This window comes from Rhodamnia argentea, chromosome 3 (genome assembly GCF_020921035.1).
Source record: "Rhodamnia argentea isolate NSW1041297 chromosome 3, ASM2092103v1, whole genome shotgun sequence".
Lineage (NCBI taxonomy): Eukaryota > Viridiplantae > Streptophyta > Magnoliopsida > Myrtales > Myrtaceae > Rhodamnia > Rhodamnia argentea.
In genome coordinates this window covers 19,733,393-19,750,526 of record NC_063152.1, presented here as the reverse complement: position 1 = coordinate 19,750,526, position 17,134 = coordinate 19,733,393, and the positions used below count along the sequence as shown (strand labels likewise).

At 38.4% G+C, this 17,134-nt stretch overlaps 1 protein-coding gene across 3 annotated transcripts; it reads left to right on the top strand.

The window, feature by feature from the left end:
* The first annotated feature begins 6,317 nt into the window (after nt 1–6,317).
* On the top strand, nt 6,318–13,450 carry LOC115754336 (nuclear transcription factor Y subunit A-7). 3 transcript variants are annotated; one of them, XM_030693330.2, is made up of 7 exons: nt 6,318–6,824; nt 8,244–8,306; nt 9,399–9,538; nt 11,148–11,249; nt 11,377–11,541; nt 12,884–13,057; nt 13,155–13,450. In XM_030693330.2, exons 2-6 carry the CDS (start codon nt 8,279–8,281, stop codon nt 13,052–13,054), a joined length of 606 nt encoding a protein of 201 aa, XP_030549190.1. In that variant the 5' UTR covers nt 6,318–6,824; nt 8,244–8,278; the 3' UTR covers nt 13,055–13,057; nt 13,155–13,450. The 3 variants fall into 3 exon arrangements, with proteins under 3 accessions (XP_030549190.1, XP_030549189.1, XP_030549186.1); XM_030693329.2 differs by having other exon boundaries at nt 12,884–13,079; XM_030693326.2 differs by having other exon boundaries at nt 6,323–6,824; nt 12,884–13,450.
* Nucleotides 13,451–17,134: the final 3,684 nt, after the last annotated feature.

Here is a 17,134-nt window from a genome sequence, read left to right as displayed (position 1 = left end):
TGGTTTACTTGGGAAATTCAGGAACATCGCGCCTCATAAAGAGTTGCTCAAACTCCCTAATATATTCTTCAATACTCTTTTCATGTTGTTGGAGGCAATTCATCTTGACGAAAAGGTCTTGCTTATAGTCATAGGGCAAGAACCGCTTCTTCATGAGTTTCTTGAGTTTTGTCCAAGATTTGTTGAGATTTTTCCCATAAAGAACTCTCTGCTTGCTCAAGTTCTCCTACCAAAGTGAAGTATATTTCTTTAGTTTGAGAACAACAACTTTATAGGGCTTTTTTTTCCGGGTATGAGTGGAAGTCAAATGCACCTTCGATATCGTGAAGCCAATCGACGAAGTCGTCTGGATTGAGATTACTCTATCGCATCAACTTTAACTTCATGATCATTTTCTTCATGCCTTCTTCTTCTCCTTCGGATTTGGTAATCTGAATCACTAGAATTGACTCCAATGGAATCTATATCATCTTCATAATTTTGACGAGAATCTGCATCATCATGCCAAGGTTGATCATTAGGACGCCTCGCTGGTTGTCCTTATCTCGCTATACTTTCCAAAAGATTGAGAACACGCTCCATTTGTTATTGGAGATTCTCTATAGCACGATCACGCATTTCGTTGTGTATTTGTTCCAAAGTCAAGCCTCTTTAAACTAAATCATCCATATTTTTTAGAAATAAAATGAAATGAAATAGAAGATGAGTAACATAAATAATCACTCAAAATGAGTTCAACCTTGCGCTCCGATACTAATTTAATGCGGTTGCAAGGGTGGCAAGTGTGTTTTGAATGATGTCGAAGGAAGTGTAAATAGATCAGAGTGTATGGGGATGGATATAGATGGATGGATGCTAAATGCAAGATAGAATAAGATCATATCAATGCCTAAAGGACCACTAGACAAAGATCAAGATCAAGATCGACGAAGTTCACCACCGGGGCATAAGAACGAACCACCAGCCAAGGATAAAGGATTTTGTTATAAAGAAGCTCACTACTAAGGCCTAAAGAACGAACCACCACCCGAGGATAAGGCTTCTTGGCTCACCACTAAGGGAGTCATCAACTCTCAAAGGATAAAGAAATCAAAATAGGAGTTATCCACTTTTCAAGATATTTGCTCACACAGAGGCAAATCTCTAATATTTTCATTCATCAAAGTTTGCCTTTATAGAGAGAGGAAAAGATTCTTCGAATTCCTGATAGATGCTTAGGGAATTTACCTAGTTATAACTCTTAAAAACAACACCACACAATAAAGACTCATAAAATGGTGTGAATTGATGAAAGATTAAATGCACTTCACTGGATGCATTGAAGCTTGAAGACCCTCTAAATTTGGGTACCAACTTGTGTAGCCCAAAAGAGACCACAAAAGGTAATCCAAAAGTTGTAGAAAATAGACCAAAATAGCCTCCAGTTCTCGGGTGGTTGATGGAAGTATCGAAATCAGCAACAAGTCTTGTAAATTGACAACTATATTGCATAATTAGCAAGCTTCATCCTTGAACCTACATAATAAAGTTGCAGCAAATATTAGCTGAGCTTGAGGATGGACCGAATAAGCTTAATCTCCAGCATCATTTTCCCTCGATCCGCCCGATCCATTAGATCGGTTCATAGCGCGTTCTCTACCCGAGCTCAAAGTCGACTTTATTCATTTTTTTTTCTTAGGGTCTAATGTAATTTGTTGAAAATGGACACTAGAAGTGGCAAAATATTCATATTACACGTACTTCAGTCCCAAAACTTTTCGACGGATCATTTCAGTACCACATTGAAGAAAACATGATCACTTAAATGGTTATGATGACTAATTTCCAAAAAATTTCCTACGTGTATTTTTTAAATATAATGTTAATCACTATGAGTTTTTTTTTTATAAAAGAAAAACAAGTATAATGTGGACAATGAGATGAACTTTCATGAAAAAATGATGTTGCACCTCTTCAAATTTACTCTCTCTCTCTCTCTCTCTCTCTCTCTCTCTCCCTCTCTCCTCTCTCCATTGTCATTATTCTCTCACTCGGGAGCTATTTTTGTCTCTCTCACTTACTCACTCAATTGGTGACATCCTCTCTCATGGTCAAACACGACGTTAAGGCACAAGGAAAGGCAAGAACTTGGAGGGAAAAAATTAGGTCTCCGTGCCGGAGGGAGGACAATAGGGAAAAGTTGAGTGTTTATTGTGTTGGTAAGATGCATTGTTGTTATCTATCATTTGAGCAACAAAATAGTAATTGTTGATTCAATTTGGTGCAATTGTGAGGATCAATTTTTTCAGTTTGTTGTCATTTGTATGTTGGGGTCCCATTAACTTTTTTTTTTTTATGGTGAAGCATTGATGTAGGCTATACCACTGTACCCATCACTATTCGCTAAGGTGGGGAATTTGTTGTTGGTGATGAGGGAGAATATGCTGACTGAAATGTTGATGTTGTCTTAGTCATACCGACTTTGTGAGGGATATAGTGGAATAGTTAGGATGAAAAATAGAAAAGTTGTATTATAGAGTTCTTGGTAAGAGCTTGAAGAATGGTCTAAGGTATATGTATGACGATAAAGATATTAGCGATATTGTTTACTATTATCTCTATGGTGAGGATGCTTATGTGTATGTTGAGTATTACAGTAATGAATATGAGGACACTAATGTAAGAGGAATATGAGATTATATTCAACAGTAAACTCAAGTGGGGGATGGATTTATTTAAGAAGAAAAAGTCATGAACGTGTGTATTGATTTGGGCGTACATAAGAGTGAGGCAAGACATAAAGCTCATGATTTAGAGATAGCTCATCAAATAGGGGTATGTCCCAAATCTAGTGAAGAGACAAGTGGTGAAGAACGGATCGGAGTGGGTTGTGAAGTTGCTTTGTCTGGTGAATAAGATGATGAACTTTTGGGGCATACAAATAGCACAAGTGATCATGAGGAAATTTCAGAAAAAATGGTGATGATGAGACCGAGAGTTTAGTTGATACTAATGAAGATAATGAAGTAGTTGAGCGTAGAACAAAAAATATGTATCATTCTTATGATCCAACTATCGCAACTTCTCATTGTGTGTATCTATGAAATTTGTTGGTGCAAAACTATTCGAAGATTCTATGGTGAATTAATTGCTCAACATATAAGCGTTGAATACATTAAAATATCAATAAATTTGTTATAGCAAAATCTTCACAACAAAATTGTCGATGGAAGATATATGTCGCATTAATTAAGAACAAGTGGCTTGTGATCAAGAGTCTTCGATTGAAACAATTAAGAATGAGCAAGTAGTGATTAACACATCTAGAAATTAGTGCAAAAGAACTAAGCATAGGGTGATGAATACATGAATGGGTAGGTTCAAGGAAGAATATGCACGCTTTTGGGAATATGATATTCAAAACCCATCCGTAGAGTTTATTTACATATGCCACTATTTCAATTTGGGACAAAGTTTGATAGGATATAACTAATTGATGCGCGCAAAAAGAACTTCTTGGTTAGTTGTAGAAGGGTGATCGGGTGAAATGTATGTTTTTATTTTTAAGGGTTTATACAAAGGAGTGTTATTGGCTACCACTAAAAGAGATGGAAATAACTTTCCACTAGCCTAGATTGTTGTGAAGTTGGAGAACAACAAAACTATCATGTTGTGTTTGGTAGTTCGGATTTCTAGCCATGATTTTTTTTTTCTAGCCAGGATTGGATTGTATAGGATATGATATGAAATCCAAAGATTTTGTCATATCATATCCATTGTTTGGTGAATCGCAGTAATAAAGTTGGATATTTCACATCCTATCATGTTCATTATTCAGTATTTAAGACATATCGTTGTAAATGAGTTTGAAAATCCACATATGGAGACTATAAGAATATCTCATAATTAACTGCAAAATCTAGTAGTAGAGAGAAAATATAATCATTCACTTTTGCGACTATGAAAAGTTTTGCTTCTCTTGCTACTTTCGTTAAACTTGAACATGCACCACAAAACTACGGAGGAGAAAGAGTTTTAACTCTCTTTATGCTTTCATGAACTTTTGACATGAACTAGAAAGTTAAGAAGGAGAAGAAGCTTTGACTCTCTCGCCGTTTATTAATAATGAATAATAGTGAAAGGGCTTTTTTTTTTTTTTTTTTTGGGAGGGGGGGAGGAATAAGACATATCAAATTGGTGGTAATGGAAAAAATAAGATAAACCACTTTATTACTATTACTCATTTTGGAACTAAAAATACTTTCTCTTATCCTCATGAATCGGACAATACTATGCTATTTTCCCTGGTTATATTAGTGTTATTTACTTTGTATGCTAGAGTCATAGGAATTCCCTTTTCTTTTAATCAAGAAGGAATTCATTTGGATATATTATCCAAATGGTTAAATCCAATCCCCCATTCTTCGAGAATTAAAAAGATCATTTTCAAGCATGAATATGTTTACTTAAAATTTGGGTTCTTCTACTTCATTTTCTGTGGTTTATTTTTAATTTTTAATATCTTTTTTATCGTTGGTTTTATTTCCTTCCATCATTCCTTAATAAATTTTTTATTAAACAATAAACTATACTACTAAACTTATAATATGTAATGATATAGGTACTAGGCATATACATATATAGATGCTATATATTATAAGGTAGAAAGATATTAAATAGATAAATAAAAATTTGAATAAACTAAAATGAAAATTATTATTTTTTGTTATTTTGAGTTTTCTTTTTAATATTAGAATTCACAAATAATTTAAATTCAAATTTTATTTTAATTAATTATTTAAGAAAAATAGTTTTTATACCATGAACAGAAGAAATCCTATCAATCTTTTTCCCACCTTGCTCCTTGGGATAATTTTATGTGGGTTATATCCCTTTCATATCCAACTTTATTTTGTCCAGGCGAAAACCAAATACGATTATATGATAAATCTTATCGCATCTTGATTTTTATCATGACTACCAAACGTAGCCTCATGGATAACAGATAAGGGAGGGTGGTTCAGTAAAAGGTAATGCCAATATCAACGGTTGTATTGCTAATATTAATCACATATGTTGCTTACAATATTTGTTGGTTTGAATCATTGTAGGGATTTGTTCTTATATTAGCAGAGTTGTTGCCATATGCCTGCGAGGCACATACACGCAAGCTGGGCAAAGACGTGCAAAAGGGGATAAACTGCCAAAAAACAACGTTGGCTCATTGTAATATTTCGGCTTAGAACAAAAACTTAAAAAGAAAGTTCAAGCCCATGTTTTCCATAGCCATACTTGAGGAGCCCACCTTTAAATTTTCCTTCGTATGGTACTTGTGAAGTCTCCGAACGCTCTGACGAAAGAAAAAAAAAAGTGACAGAACAGGGTAGAGGAAGCAAGCAGTGACTAAAAGCAAGGAAAGAGGAAAGTGAAGTTCATTCGTGAGCAAGGGGAAAAATAGAAGAAAGAGAAAGCTTTGATTGACCGTACACGCCTCGGATGGTCTCGGAAAGACTGATTAACTCCGTTTTTGCAGGGCCAACAAAACGCACGCCGACAGTTACACGAAGAGTAACTAGTTGAGGCTTGTTTGGTTAGCCAAATTTTACTTTACATTTGAGTAACGAATCAACGTTACCTCGGTCGACATGAAAATTTTGCATCTGAACATATGAAGGGTTCGCATTTCGAGCTTTTTTATACTTGACGCATCCATAAAACCTTCTTCCTTGAATCAATAAGGTATTCTTTCTTGGACTTCCGAGCCCACAATAGCGGTATTATTCACCTTCGTCTTGGCTTAGCACGAACTTAAGTTGCTTATTATAGTCTTGCTTTCCATTGCAAGATTCAGCTCTTAATTGTGCTCCAAAATGTCTCGGCCTGTGTTAGGCTTTGAATAAGAGAGGGGGAATCGAGACGATTTGTCCCCTTTTCTCTTAAATTTCGGACAAACATGTGTAGCGACGTAGTTATAGGGCATTTATGCTGAATTATTGTCACGTTGAATTTTTGGTAAGTCACGTGGGGCGCCAAAAATATTAGAAAATTGTCGTGTCGAATTTGTGGCATCCTAATCCACAATAGCACCTAAGTGATCTAGTTTCTATCAAAGTGATAATAAAATGATTCGACGAAGAAAATTTGTGATATTAAAGTGAGCGTCGTATATTTCTACTTTAATTTTTCTCCCTATTTCTTCTGTATAATTTGTTTGGTTTCTGTCAATAGGAAAAGAATCCAATATATTCTCAAAGGTCCAGGGCCTCGGGGAAAATTCTGAGGCCATCGAGAAAATTCGGAGGGCGCGGCCGAGATTGATTTCTTCTCTCTCCCCTCTTTTGTCTCCTTCTCCGTCGCATCCTTGGCTCACCTCCACACAACGCCATCACCAGACCCCACTCCCCTCTCTCAGCCAATTTCGCTGCACCACACAAGCCCACCACCAGCGTGAACCTCCGCCGCATCACCGGAATTCCACGCGTCGGCCCACCCTTCCGCCGTCTCAGTTTCATCGCCGCCCTGGGGCGGTCCGGGCTCAGCCTCCTCGCGGGAGTCGTTGATCTTCGTCCGTCGCCGATCCTGGGTCCGGCTTCGGCGTCGCCGTTTCCGATCCGAGTGGCCGGAGCTCGCTGGCCGTTTCTTCTGTCAGGACCAACTCCGCCGCTCTCGCAGAGTCGCTGCCGCTGGTCCTCGCCCCAATCTGCTTTGACTCGTTGTCGCGAGGGGTTGTCCCGAGCGGTCGCTGCACCAAAATTGCCGAGACGTTACTGAATTGTCGCTGAGCGGCTGTTGCTCTTTGCCCCCATCACCTCACACAGAGCTTTTAAGCTTTTCGTCACGATCGGGTAAGGTTGCGCTCGGGTTTTAATCATTTTCTTGAATTAGACTAGGGAGCGATTGATCTTTACATTGGGCGTGTACCTCTTTTGATCGTGGTTTCAATCACGTGACGAATGCATGCTTGGTCCAATTGAAATTGATCAAATTTAGTTGCTGTTTGGCGCTGACGGGACTATTCTTGATGAAGATTATGGAACTTTTTAATGAGGAGAGAAACTGATGTCTATCTGGTGCTAGCTCACCAATTAAGGTTAGGAGGCAATCCCATGCTTAATCAAAAACTGAGTGGCGGATGTCGTCATAAGGTGATGTTAGACTGATGGTGGGTGTTCTCTGTTTGGATTTATTTTTGCCTACTTGCATGTTTACGGGTAATTTTGAGCTTAGTTAGGCTCAGTGTTGTCACTACGTGATACGGTCCATGTGTACTTGTTTGAGTCCAAATTTGAGTTGAATATTTTTGTTGTTCATTCTAGAGTTTCTGTGAATTTTGCATTTTGCTAGGTTATGGTAGTCAATTTTTGGTAATTGCATTAGCTTTTATCAATGACCTTGGATGTATGGTCATCTAGAATTGCATGAACAAGATTTCATGAAAAGTTCTCCTTAAAAAAGTGATACCGGTAACAAGTGTTGGATTACTGTGGCATAACCAAAGCCTTGTGTGCAAAATCTGGTTCACAGAATTAAAGCAATTTTATGTGGTGTACTTGGCTCCTAACCGGTCTAGAATAGGTTAGTGCGACTCCAGCATGAAAATGAGTTAATCCAAAATGTGCGAGAAACCAAGTTCCGTTTGATAGAGCATGGGAGAGTCACGTGGGAGAGTCACGTTGAAGCATAAGCACCATGTGGCGAGAGGATTATTCGCGCCTGCTAGCAATCTGTTAAATCCCTCATGGGGTTTGATTTGAGATGGTTTTGTCAATATAAATCATATTGTTAAAGAACATGTTAAGGCCTTCGAGTGCAAGCAAGATAGTCTTTATGTCCCAAATGAATGCTTTCTTCGTTCGTCCTGTTGCTGTAAGGCAGAATGTTTTAGGGTTTTTTCCTATCATGCTGATATTTGCTTTTTATTTTTTGTTTTCTTTTTGGATAAATATAATATTTTCTTGTTGGGCCATGTTTTGACAAGAAATTGGACAACATTCCGTGCTTATCTAATCAGAATTGTTGTTGTACTATATATGCTATATCCTTAAGTGAGTACAATGTGGTTATGATGTGTGGAGACTGTTGTCAGTGAGGCTGGAATTTCCGTGCAATCATATTGCTTTTTTTTTTTTTTTGCCATTAAATAGATTTGCAACGAGCTTCTACATTTATAATTATATATGGATCAATAATCATGTGAGTTGGTTTGCTTGTTGATTGAGTTGCATAATTATCTTATGTCCATGTTATGTTTATTATGCCTGCAGACATCAGGTTTGGGAAGTTAGCTGTATCATCCCTGATGACTTCCTCTGTGCATGACATCTCAGGTACATTTAATCAATATGTATGTGTCATTTTGGTGTTTTTGATATTCTCCTTTGGAGATTATGTGTTGTTTTCTGCTAAATGATTGCTGGTGTTGTCTATTTGCTTTTGATATGGATTTTCTGATGCTCATACAACAAATCGTTGGTGTTGGTAGAATTCTCTGTCTCATACTATCAAGTAACTGCTTTCTCATCAGTGCCTGAGTTGGTTGCGGAGTCAATCTATGAGTACTTAAATTCTTTTTATTATCTTTTAAAGACGGACCTTTCATCAGATGAGTTCTTGCTATTTGTCCTTTGTTTTTAACATATTCACAAGATGTCCCAGAACCATCCTATGCATACCCTAGGTTATAAGTTGAGGTAATGACAGTGGGGTGACCTGACAACAAAGGGGGAGTTGCTATGGATGTCTGCGAGAACAGTGATGTCTTTGCTATGATCTGACTCATGGCATATTGTTCTTTCAATCACCTTGATACTTCAATGAATGCCTTTGTAAAAACAGAACCTTGTTTTTTTAATGATAAGGAAGTAGACCTTAGGTTGGTAAACTTCTGGTTCACGAAGTGCCCCAGTAACCTTGTGGACCAATTAAGATGCAAGCCAAGGCTTATAGTGGTGGTCCCAATATTGAATGATTTATACTTGGTGGTATGGGCAATCAAATTCGTGTTCTGTGCCTTATTCACACTCTAAAGCTTCTGCAGTTACTAAGCCAACCCCAGGGGTTGTGGTGACAAAACCTTCCTTTAGTAGACTCCATTTTATCGGGCTCTACCCCAGGGGTTGTAAGGACAAAACCTTCCTTTGGTAGACTCCATTTTGTCGGGTGCTTTTCCTTTTGTGTTGGGATTTTTGAAATGGTTCCTGATGGATCGCTCATCTACAAGTCTTGTACTACTTGGATTGAATCTGGTTAATATCGATGTCGCTTGAGGAATTGTTCGTGTTGGTGCCTACAGCTATGGGCAAAAAGTCTTTCTGCAATGTAGCCCTAGTTTTGTCATCTGTGCTTGTTAGCATTAAACTTTTTTACATCTTGTGTACTTATCTGACATCTTTTGATCCTCAATACAAAACACGTTACAGAAAATGGGGAAGCTGATGAACAACAAAAACATTCAGAACAGCATGAGTCCTCCCCTGCAACTGGAGTGCCTCATCCTGGTGCCACTTTGCCCAATGTCCAATATGCAACACCTCCACAACTAGGAACTGGACATGCCATGGTATTATGTTCATGTTGCCTCTATAACGTCAATTAACATCTATGCTGGTATTTTTTTTTCCCTAGTATTATCTTGTTGAGGAAAGAGTCAGAGCTTTCATCTTCCATTTTGCTTCTCCTTCCAAGGGTTGTGTTGCCTTAGGTAAATGATGGAAGAAACGAAGACCTAACAGGTCTTACAAATGCAGTATAGTGCTATAGTCTCAACTGCGTGGGATGTGAACCACTAATTGATGTAAACCCAGGGTTGGCAGTTTTTTGGCTGGATAATGAGATGGCGCCATGTTATACAAACATAGGTTGCCTTTTTGCCTAGGGGACACATCCAGTCTAGTTGTCCAGATTGAGTTACTTTTATTTGGTTTGATGAATCACATGATTTCACACGGGAAGCTGTTTACTTTCGTCTTTTGCTGGTTGCTTCTTATGCCTCTGTGTTTACTGTTCTTTCGATGGACATAGCTTTTTGGCAGTAATCATTAAAGGCTTGAATAATATAACAGAATGAGTAACTTGATTGATGACTCAAATATAAAAATTACAAAGTCAGGTGCTTGCTTTTGTCTTCATGTGATTGATGATTGAAATATAGCAAAATGAGTAATTGCATTTTCATTACCATAGAGATGTAGTTATTGTGGCGTTGGGTGATGATGTGTGTATTAAGAAGAAAAATACTCTAGCCAATTGAAATTTAGACTCTTGACATGGACCAATTGACTCTGTTCTTTCGCAAGCCTTTTGCTGTAGCAGAAAGATATTTTAGATAAAGTGTTTTACTAGGTTGAATGGCTAATGAAGTTCTTGCGGCTAATTATGGTTAAATGGCTCAGGTACAAGGGAGTTCTGGTACATTGAATGGTTAATTATCAACATCCTTAGGTTTGTAGAGTTTTCATTTCTTGAGACAATTTTGATATTGTCTGTAAATTCTGCCTTGAACCCTATCTATTAAAATTTTGTTGCTCCTGGACAAATCACCAAGTGGGTAGTAACTTGTTTACAACGTAATTTAGCAGACGACTGATCTGTGAATTCGGCTGAATCATTCTAAATTGCTTTTATGACCACTGTATGCAAAAAAGAATCGACTGTCGATTCTCTGCACTGGACAACTCTAGCTCTATCCTTAATAGCTCTCTCTGTAGTGGACAAAAAGGGATGAAGGGCATGATTATCAGAGCCCATATTCACCCACAATTATGGGTGGGAAGCCATTGGTTTGCCATTGATTGTCCTTTCTTTCACTGGTATCATGATTAAAGTTGAATTTTCCATCTTGTCCCCCTTTGATGTTTGATAATTTTTTTGGTGAAATTTCTCCCTCTCTCTGTTGACAAGTCAGAGGGTGAGTGAAGCGAATGAGACTTTCTCCCTTCAAATTGTTTTCAAATGGGTAACTCTGTCCCCGTTATTAATATTTAGGACCTATATTGATATTTATTGTTATTTGGGGTTGATCCATGAATGGTTCTTATTTTCTACTTTCTTTAGCATACTGCATATAATCATGGTCTGGTACTGCTAGATATGAAAAGGCTTAGGAGTAGTTTTCACTAGTGGACTTTTTGTCTGAGACCAACTTCCTTTTTTGGCTCATTTCTTTGCAGACACCACCTGCTTACCCATATCCAGACCCTTATTATCGAAGCATCTTTGCTCCCTATGATGCGCAGTCGTATCCACAGCAGCCTTATGGTGCGCAGCCTATGGTATAATGCTTTTGAATATCAAATTACTGGAATCATTTCTTTATTGAATGAAGCTGCATATTCTGTGATGGACCTTTGATTTCTCATTTATTTGAACGTTTCTATCATCCAAAAATTGTTTGCACAGGTCCATCTGCAATTAATGGGAATTCAACAAGCTGGAGTGCCTTTGCCATCAGATGCAGTTGAGGAACCTGTATTTGTCAATGCCAAACAATATCACGGCATCTTGCGGCGTCGACAGTCTCGTGCAAAAGCTGAGTTAGAGAACAAAGGTCTTAAATCTCGCAAGGTATGTTGAAATTCAGATGTTAAGCTGGAATGTTATTCTGATAGGATGACAGATATGAAAGGGTGGAAATATCAAATACTGAAGTTTTCCAGCTTAGGTATGTGAAGAAGAATCTATTAGATATTGTGTAAGGAGATAGATTGCGATGCCTCATTTTGATCTTACATGTTCTTTTTTCTTGTGCTGGTTTCTTGTCTTGTGAGATTAAAGAACAAATTCATGTAAGAAATTCCGTCATTAGTCAATGAGACATGTGCTTGAGTTGCTGCAACTCCAAGGCTTTGTTGGTGTTCTCATAAGTGTATGACATTAGGACTTTAGGCTTACATAAAAGCCTATGCTTAATCAGAAGTTAGATAGTGATTTGTTCTTATTATATTTCTCTAGAAAGCGCAGGAATTACTGAAGGAAAGAGTTTTATTGAGAGGAGGATGACAATCTTTTTCCAGACTATTTTGTAAGCTCCCCAGCAGATAATACAGGAAGGACAAAACTTATTTCTACCCTCTGGTGGGTTTGGACAAGAACTGATTCCATGTCATGGACACTGGATGATTGATTAATTTTGAAATTATAAGTCATAGAAGGTGTTGTTGGATCCTTTGTCATGATAGTTTATTGTCTTGGACTACTTGCAACATCCCCCAAATTTGTGTCTAGTTGCTTGCGTTTAGCATTGCTTTATAGTAGCGTGTGATACATGGGAACGTAACTTGGTCAATCCCCCTTTTTGGGCTCCGTCCAACCACATATGTTTGATTAGCATGGACGCCCCTCACCAGGATGAGAATTCATTGTGTCTCGAGGGTCATACGAAAATATAGACTGGCATTGTTGGTTTTAGAAATGCAAAATAGATTTTCAATGAGATCACTCTATTAGGATCTGTAAGGGTGAGATAAAGCAATCTCTCTGTTGTTGTGTAACTTTGAGTCTTAATAGTAACTAGGTTTAGAGTAATTCAGTCTAGCTAGAATATGAAAAAGGAAAGCAGTAACAAACTGTCACGTACTTAAAGGACATCGTGCTAAATGAATTTTACTACCTTGTGCTTACAAAGTCAACATTCGCAATGACCATTTGAGCCGCTTTATTTCATTTGATTACTCATGTTTATCCTAAAGCATTGTTGAGCTGATTATTCTTGGGTTATAAATAATATGGCATTTCCTCATTATAACAACTCCATCTTGAGTGCTCAGTCATCTTATAATGTGCTATTTTCTCTGTTCAAGCATCTCTCTGTTGTGTCACAGTTTCTGTATTGCTACAAGTTCGCAATGTGATTCTCCATGTTCTCTTCTGTGTCTCTGACATCCCTCATGCGTAACGAATTTTGCAGCCATACTTGCATGAATCTCGACATTTGCATGCATTGAGAAGAGCTAGAGGATGTGGGGGGCGGTTCCTGAACTCAAAGAAGAATGAAAATCAGCAGAGTGAGGTTTCTTCTGCTGACAAATCACAGGCAAATATCAATCTCAACTCTGATAAAAGCGATCGCTCGTCCTGAGATGCAACTTCCTGATCTCTGCAAAGTAGTCTCTTTCGTGCATGGATAGATTTCCCATACCTAGCCTAGCCTCATAATTGCCCTGCTCTCCTGCTTGTAGGTCAGTCTCTTTAGTTGGTAGTGTGAATTTGCTTGTAGTTCTATGAGATACCTGCTGCATAGATGGTGGTTTTGAGTAGGTCTTCAAGTTGTTATTGCTCGTACCTCTTCCGGCATCAAGAGCTAGATGTTCTATTTGGCCATTGCACTTGAATATGTGGCCAGTTGGAGTTCAGAGAAAGAGAGTTGGGTTGTTCTTGTTAAATTATGATGCTCCAGCGTGTATCCTAGAATATGTTGGTGGTGTCATTTGCCCTTGTATAAATTTACTTTCAAGAGAATGGGACAATAAGCTAATATGGTTTAGATAAAAAAAAAAAAAAAAAGCTAATATGGTACCGAGCAGTGCTCGTGGTTTTGGTTGCACTATGCAAACTGTTACCTTTACAGGAGGGGTGAATATCAATGTTTATTCTGGCCTTGTCCCAAAGGGACATGCATGTCTTTGAGGAGAGGATGTAGTTAGTCCCTTGTTATTGATTTCCGAGTTGTTTTTGGTTCGACGTGACATTGCTGTTTGTTAATATACAGCTTGTAGGTGTCATGGTTATGTTTCCATGGCCAAGCACCTGTGGTGCCATGTCACATTATTTTGGTAGTCGGCAACTGTAATCAGAGGCGATTTTCTTCTGTGTAGTCAACGTCCGCTCTCGCTCGTAGTACTTCCAATCTTTGTCGGTTTTGCAATTATTTACCGTACAAAACGAGGGAGGCTAATGTGAAAATCAAGACTACTAAAGACTTTCGTGGTAGCGTTCCAGCAAAGCTTAAGACTGGAAGTCAAAATTATTGAAGGCAAAAGCGGTGGCGATTCTAGAGTGGCGGACTCCAATCTCATTAAAACTTGACGAACCAAATAGAGTTACGATGCAATCATGAATTCCTTTGCGCTAGACCTTTTGTGTCCTTTCTTAGAAGACGTGGCAAGACTGAAAGTGTGCATCGTCGAACTCAGACAAACTTAATAAGCTGACAAAAAATGGATTCCTGGTCTAAACCCAAAGACAACATTACAAACAACAGTGGTCCTTGGTGTCTTAATATCAGGGGTGTCAAAACAAAACAAGATACCCAACCCGATAATTTCTAGCTTTTCGGGTTGGCAATTTGTTTCTGGTAACAATGAAATTAATCGAGTATTGTTTTGGAATTGTTTGTGTTCAGAAAGCCAAGACCAAATACAAAAACAAGATAAACACGGAAACAAGACAAGACTTACCTCAATCTCGGAGCGCAAATAAGGAAACAAACCCTAGAAACAGAGAGAATAGAGAACGAGACGAGGGAACACGGCGCAGGTTCTTCTTCTATTTCCGAGAATCGTGGTCTCCTTTTCTCCTCTTGCTCGCATGACCTAGTCGCACTCTGGAGCGGCCGCAAAGTTAATATCCATTCAGGTTCATAAAATGTGGCACCTTCGCTTGAGTCCACCTATGGCTTGTGTTCTTGTACACTTCATCGTCACGTTTGTGCATTCTTTTGAGGCCATTCCCAAAAGTAACAAATTTGTGTGTATCCGATAACTATCATGTCTGTGGGACAAGGGGAATAGGCGAATGTCGCGCCGAGTGGGCATTAATAGTGATGCTTGAGTAGTCCCCAACCACTCATTGATATAACGGAGGACGTGCATTTGGAGCTCCTCCATAGCACAGGACGACCAAATAGTGTCTATCTATGTTGAGGAAATGCTCTAAAAAGAAAAAATAATAAAAAGGAAAGAAAATAACAATTATTAAAATAAAAATTATTTAAAAGGAATGCATGAAGGAAAATCATATATGTTTTTCAATACCGAATGGCAAAAAAAAATATATATATTTCAATTCTATTTTAGTTTCTGACCGAACATTAAAAACTATTGTCATTTTTTCTGAAAAATGACCTCTTAAAAAATATTATCCGAAACTATAAAATTTTTTTGCGAAATGAACAAAGCCTTAGTGGGCCTTCTAATAGGACAAATGCGTGGCAATAGTTTTGAAATTAAACAATAGTTATATCAATCGATGGGATCACTGATGTTTGCTTTCAAGTTGTGGACTGAACGATTATTTCTGATATGTGTGGACTTATGCTAAAATGATATGACTCATTTTTGTATATTATACATTGAACTTGGATAACGTAATACCAATAGTGAAGGGGAATTGCATTCAAAAAGAGTTACATAAACCGTATACCAAGAATAATTTTACTTGCAACTTTTGACAATAATTTTGTTACCTCATGAAATCTCACATGAAATTTTTATCTTACAGGGTTTTGGGAAAATTTCAAATAAGGGCCTAAAATGCTTTTTTTTTTTTTTCAAATAAATGCTTGAAGTAGATCCTATTTCAATAAGGGCATGAATAATCAATTTGTTTCAAAGAAGGGCTTGACCAAATGGCATCTTTGTCCCATACTTTTTGAATTATTTTTTTTTCTATTTTTCTAATTTTCTATTTTCCTTCTTTTTTCTTTTCTCCCCTCCCCTCCCCTTCTTAGGCTGCCCTTGCCCACCCAAGCGAGGGTTCCTCTTGCTCGACGCCGATGAGGGCAACCTTTGCACTCACCCGACATCGGGCCGGGTGAGGGTCGCCCAAAGTAGGCCTGGGAGAGGGCTTGCCTAAGGCTAGCGATGGCCTTAGGAGGGGAGGAGAGAAAAAAGAAAGAAAAGAAAATGCCAAAAAGAAAAAAGAAAAAATTAAAAAAATAAAGGTATAAAATATCTTTCGCTATGTCTTTCTTTAAAATAATTTGAGCAAGGACTCTTATTTGAATCAATGTTTATTTCAAATTCTTATTTGAGAAAATGATGGCATTTCATACTCTTTTTTTTTTTAGAATTTTCCCAAGGGTTTCTCATCTTATTCAAATAAGATGAGAAAAATTCAATTCTCAGATTTCAAGAGTTTTTTGTCCATTACCGTCGTAATTTTTTTTTTTTTTGGGTCGAAAAGAGGTGCATTACTGAAATACTACGGGTCCTTACACGGAAAGCCCAACGACGGGGCATCAGAACAAAGAAAATTCCAAAAAAGTCGCGGGAGGATTGGAGACCCAAGACGTGGGGACACAATTCAAACGGTGGCTTTCGGCCAACCAGTCAGCTGCAAGGTTTGCTCTTCGGTTGCAATGGGTCACGAAAACATCAGGCAGACGGGCCAGAATGTTCTCGGCTTCATTCATGTGGGCTTCGGCCTCCCAACAGCACTCCTCTACTCCGTTGACTACTTCAGCTAAAGTCCTGCAGTCAGATTCAAGCCATCGAGTGGAGTACCTTCTTGAGTCTCGGAGGATCCCGGCTATGGCTCCATCTTCCGAATTCCTTGTTGATGGAGGCGTCTACATTTAGCTTCAGGTCGGGATTCGTCGGGCTGTCCAATTGATGGGTAAGCTGCTTGGATCTGACTTGGTAACGCATAAGACTTTATTATTCCACCTTCCGTAGCTACTCAGAATCGCTTCTGCTTGCTTGATTAGGTTTGATGCATCCGGGATCCTTCCTCTGAAAACTGAGTCGTTTCTCGCTATCCATATGCACCAAAGGATTACTGCTATCAACTCGAAGGAAGGTAAGTAGGTAAGGCTCTCTATTAAGTCCTGAAGCCACGCATCCATTCTTGTGTTGTTGGGTGGCTGGTTTTGGCCGAGAACATTCGGGTCGAGCCATATCGTCTTTGTCCAAGGGCAGTATAAAAACATGTGTTCTGTCGTTTCCACCTGTAAATTGCACAGCGAGCATAGTGGTTGTGAGATAATGTTTCGCTTGCAAAGGTTCTCCTTTGTGGGTAAGGCATTATGGCACATATTCCATAGAAAAATCCGATTTTTTGGGGGAATTTGGGCTTTCCAGTTGCTATTCCATAATCTGCCTGTAGGTTGAAAGGAGGCTGATGCTTGGTCTGGTGTGGGTATGAGTTCTTTGTCTCTGAGTACATTGTATGCACTTTTGACAGTAAAGATCCCCGATATCTTCTTAGTCCAGACTAGCTT

Coding starts and splice junctions, on each gene's coding strand:
- LOC115754336 (XM_030693330.2), top strand. CDS start 8,279: ATGACTTCCTCTGTGCATGACATCTCAG. Junction 8,307..9,398: donor CTCTGTGCATGACATCTCAG/GTACATTTAATC, acceptor AACACGTTACAG/AAAATGGGGAAGCTGATGAA. Junction 9,539..11,147: donor TAGGAACTGGACATGCCATG/GTATTATGTTCA, acceptor ATTTCTTTGCAG/ACACCACCTGCTTACCCATA.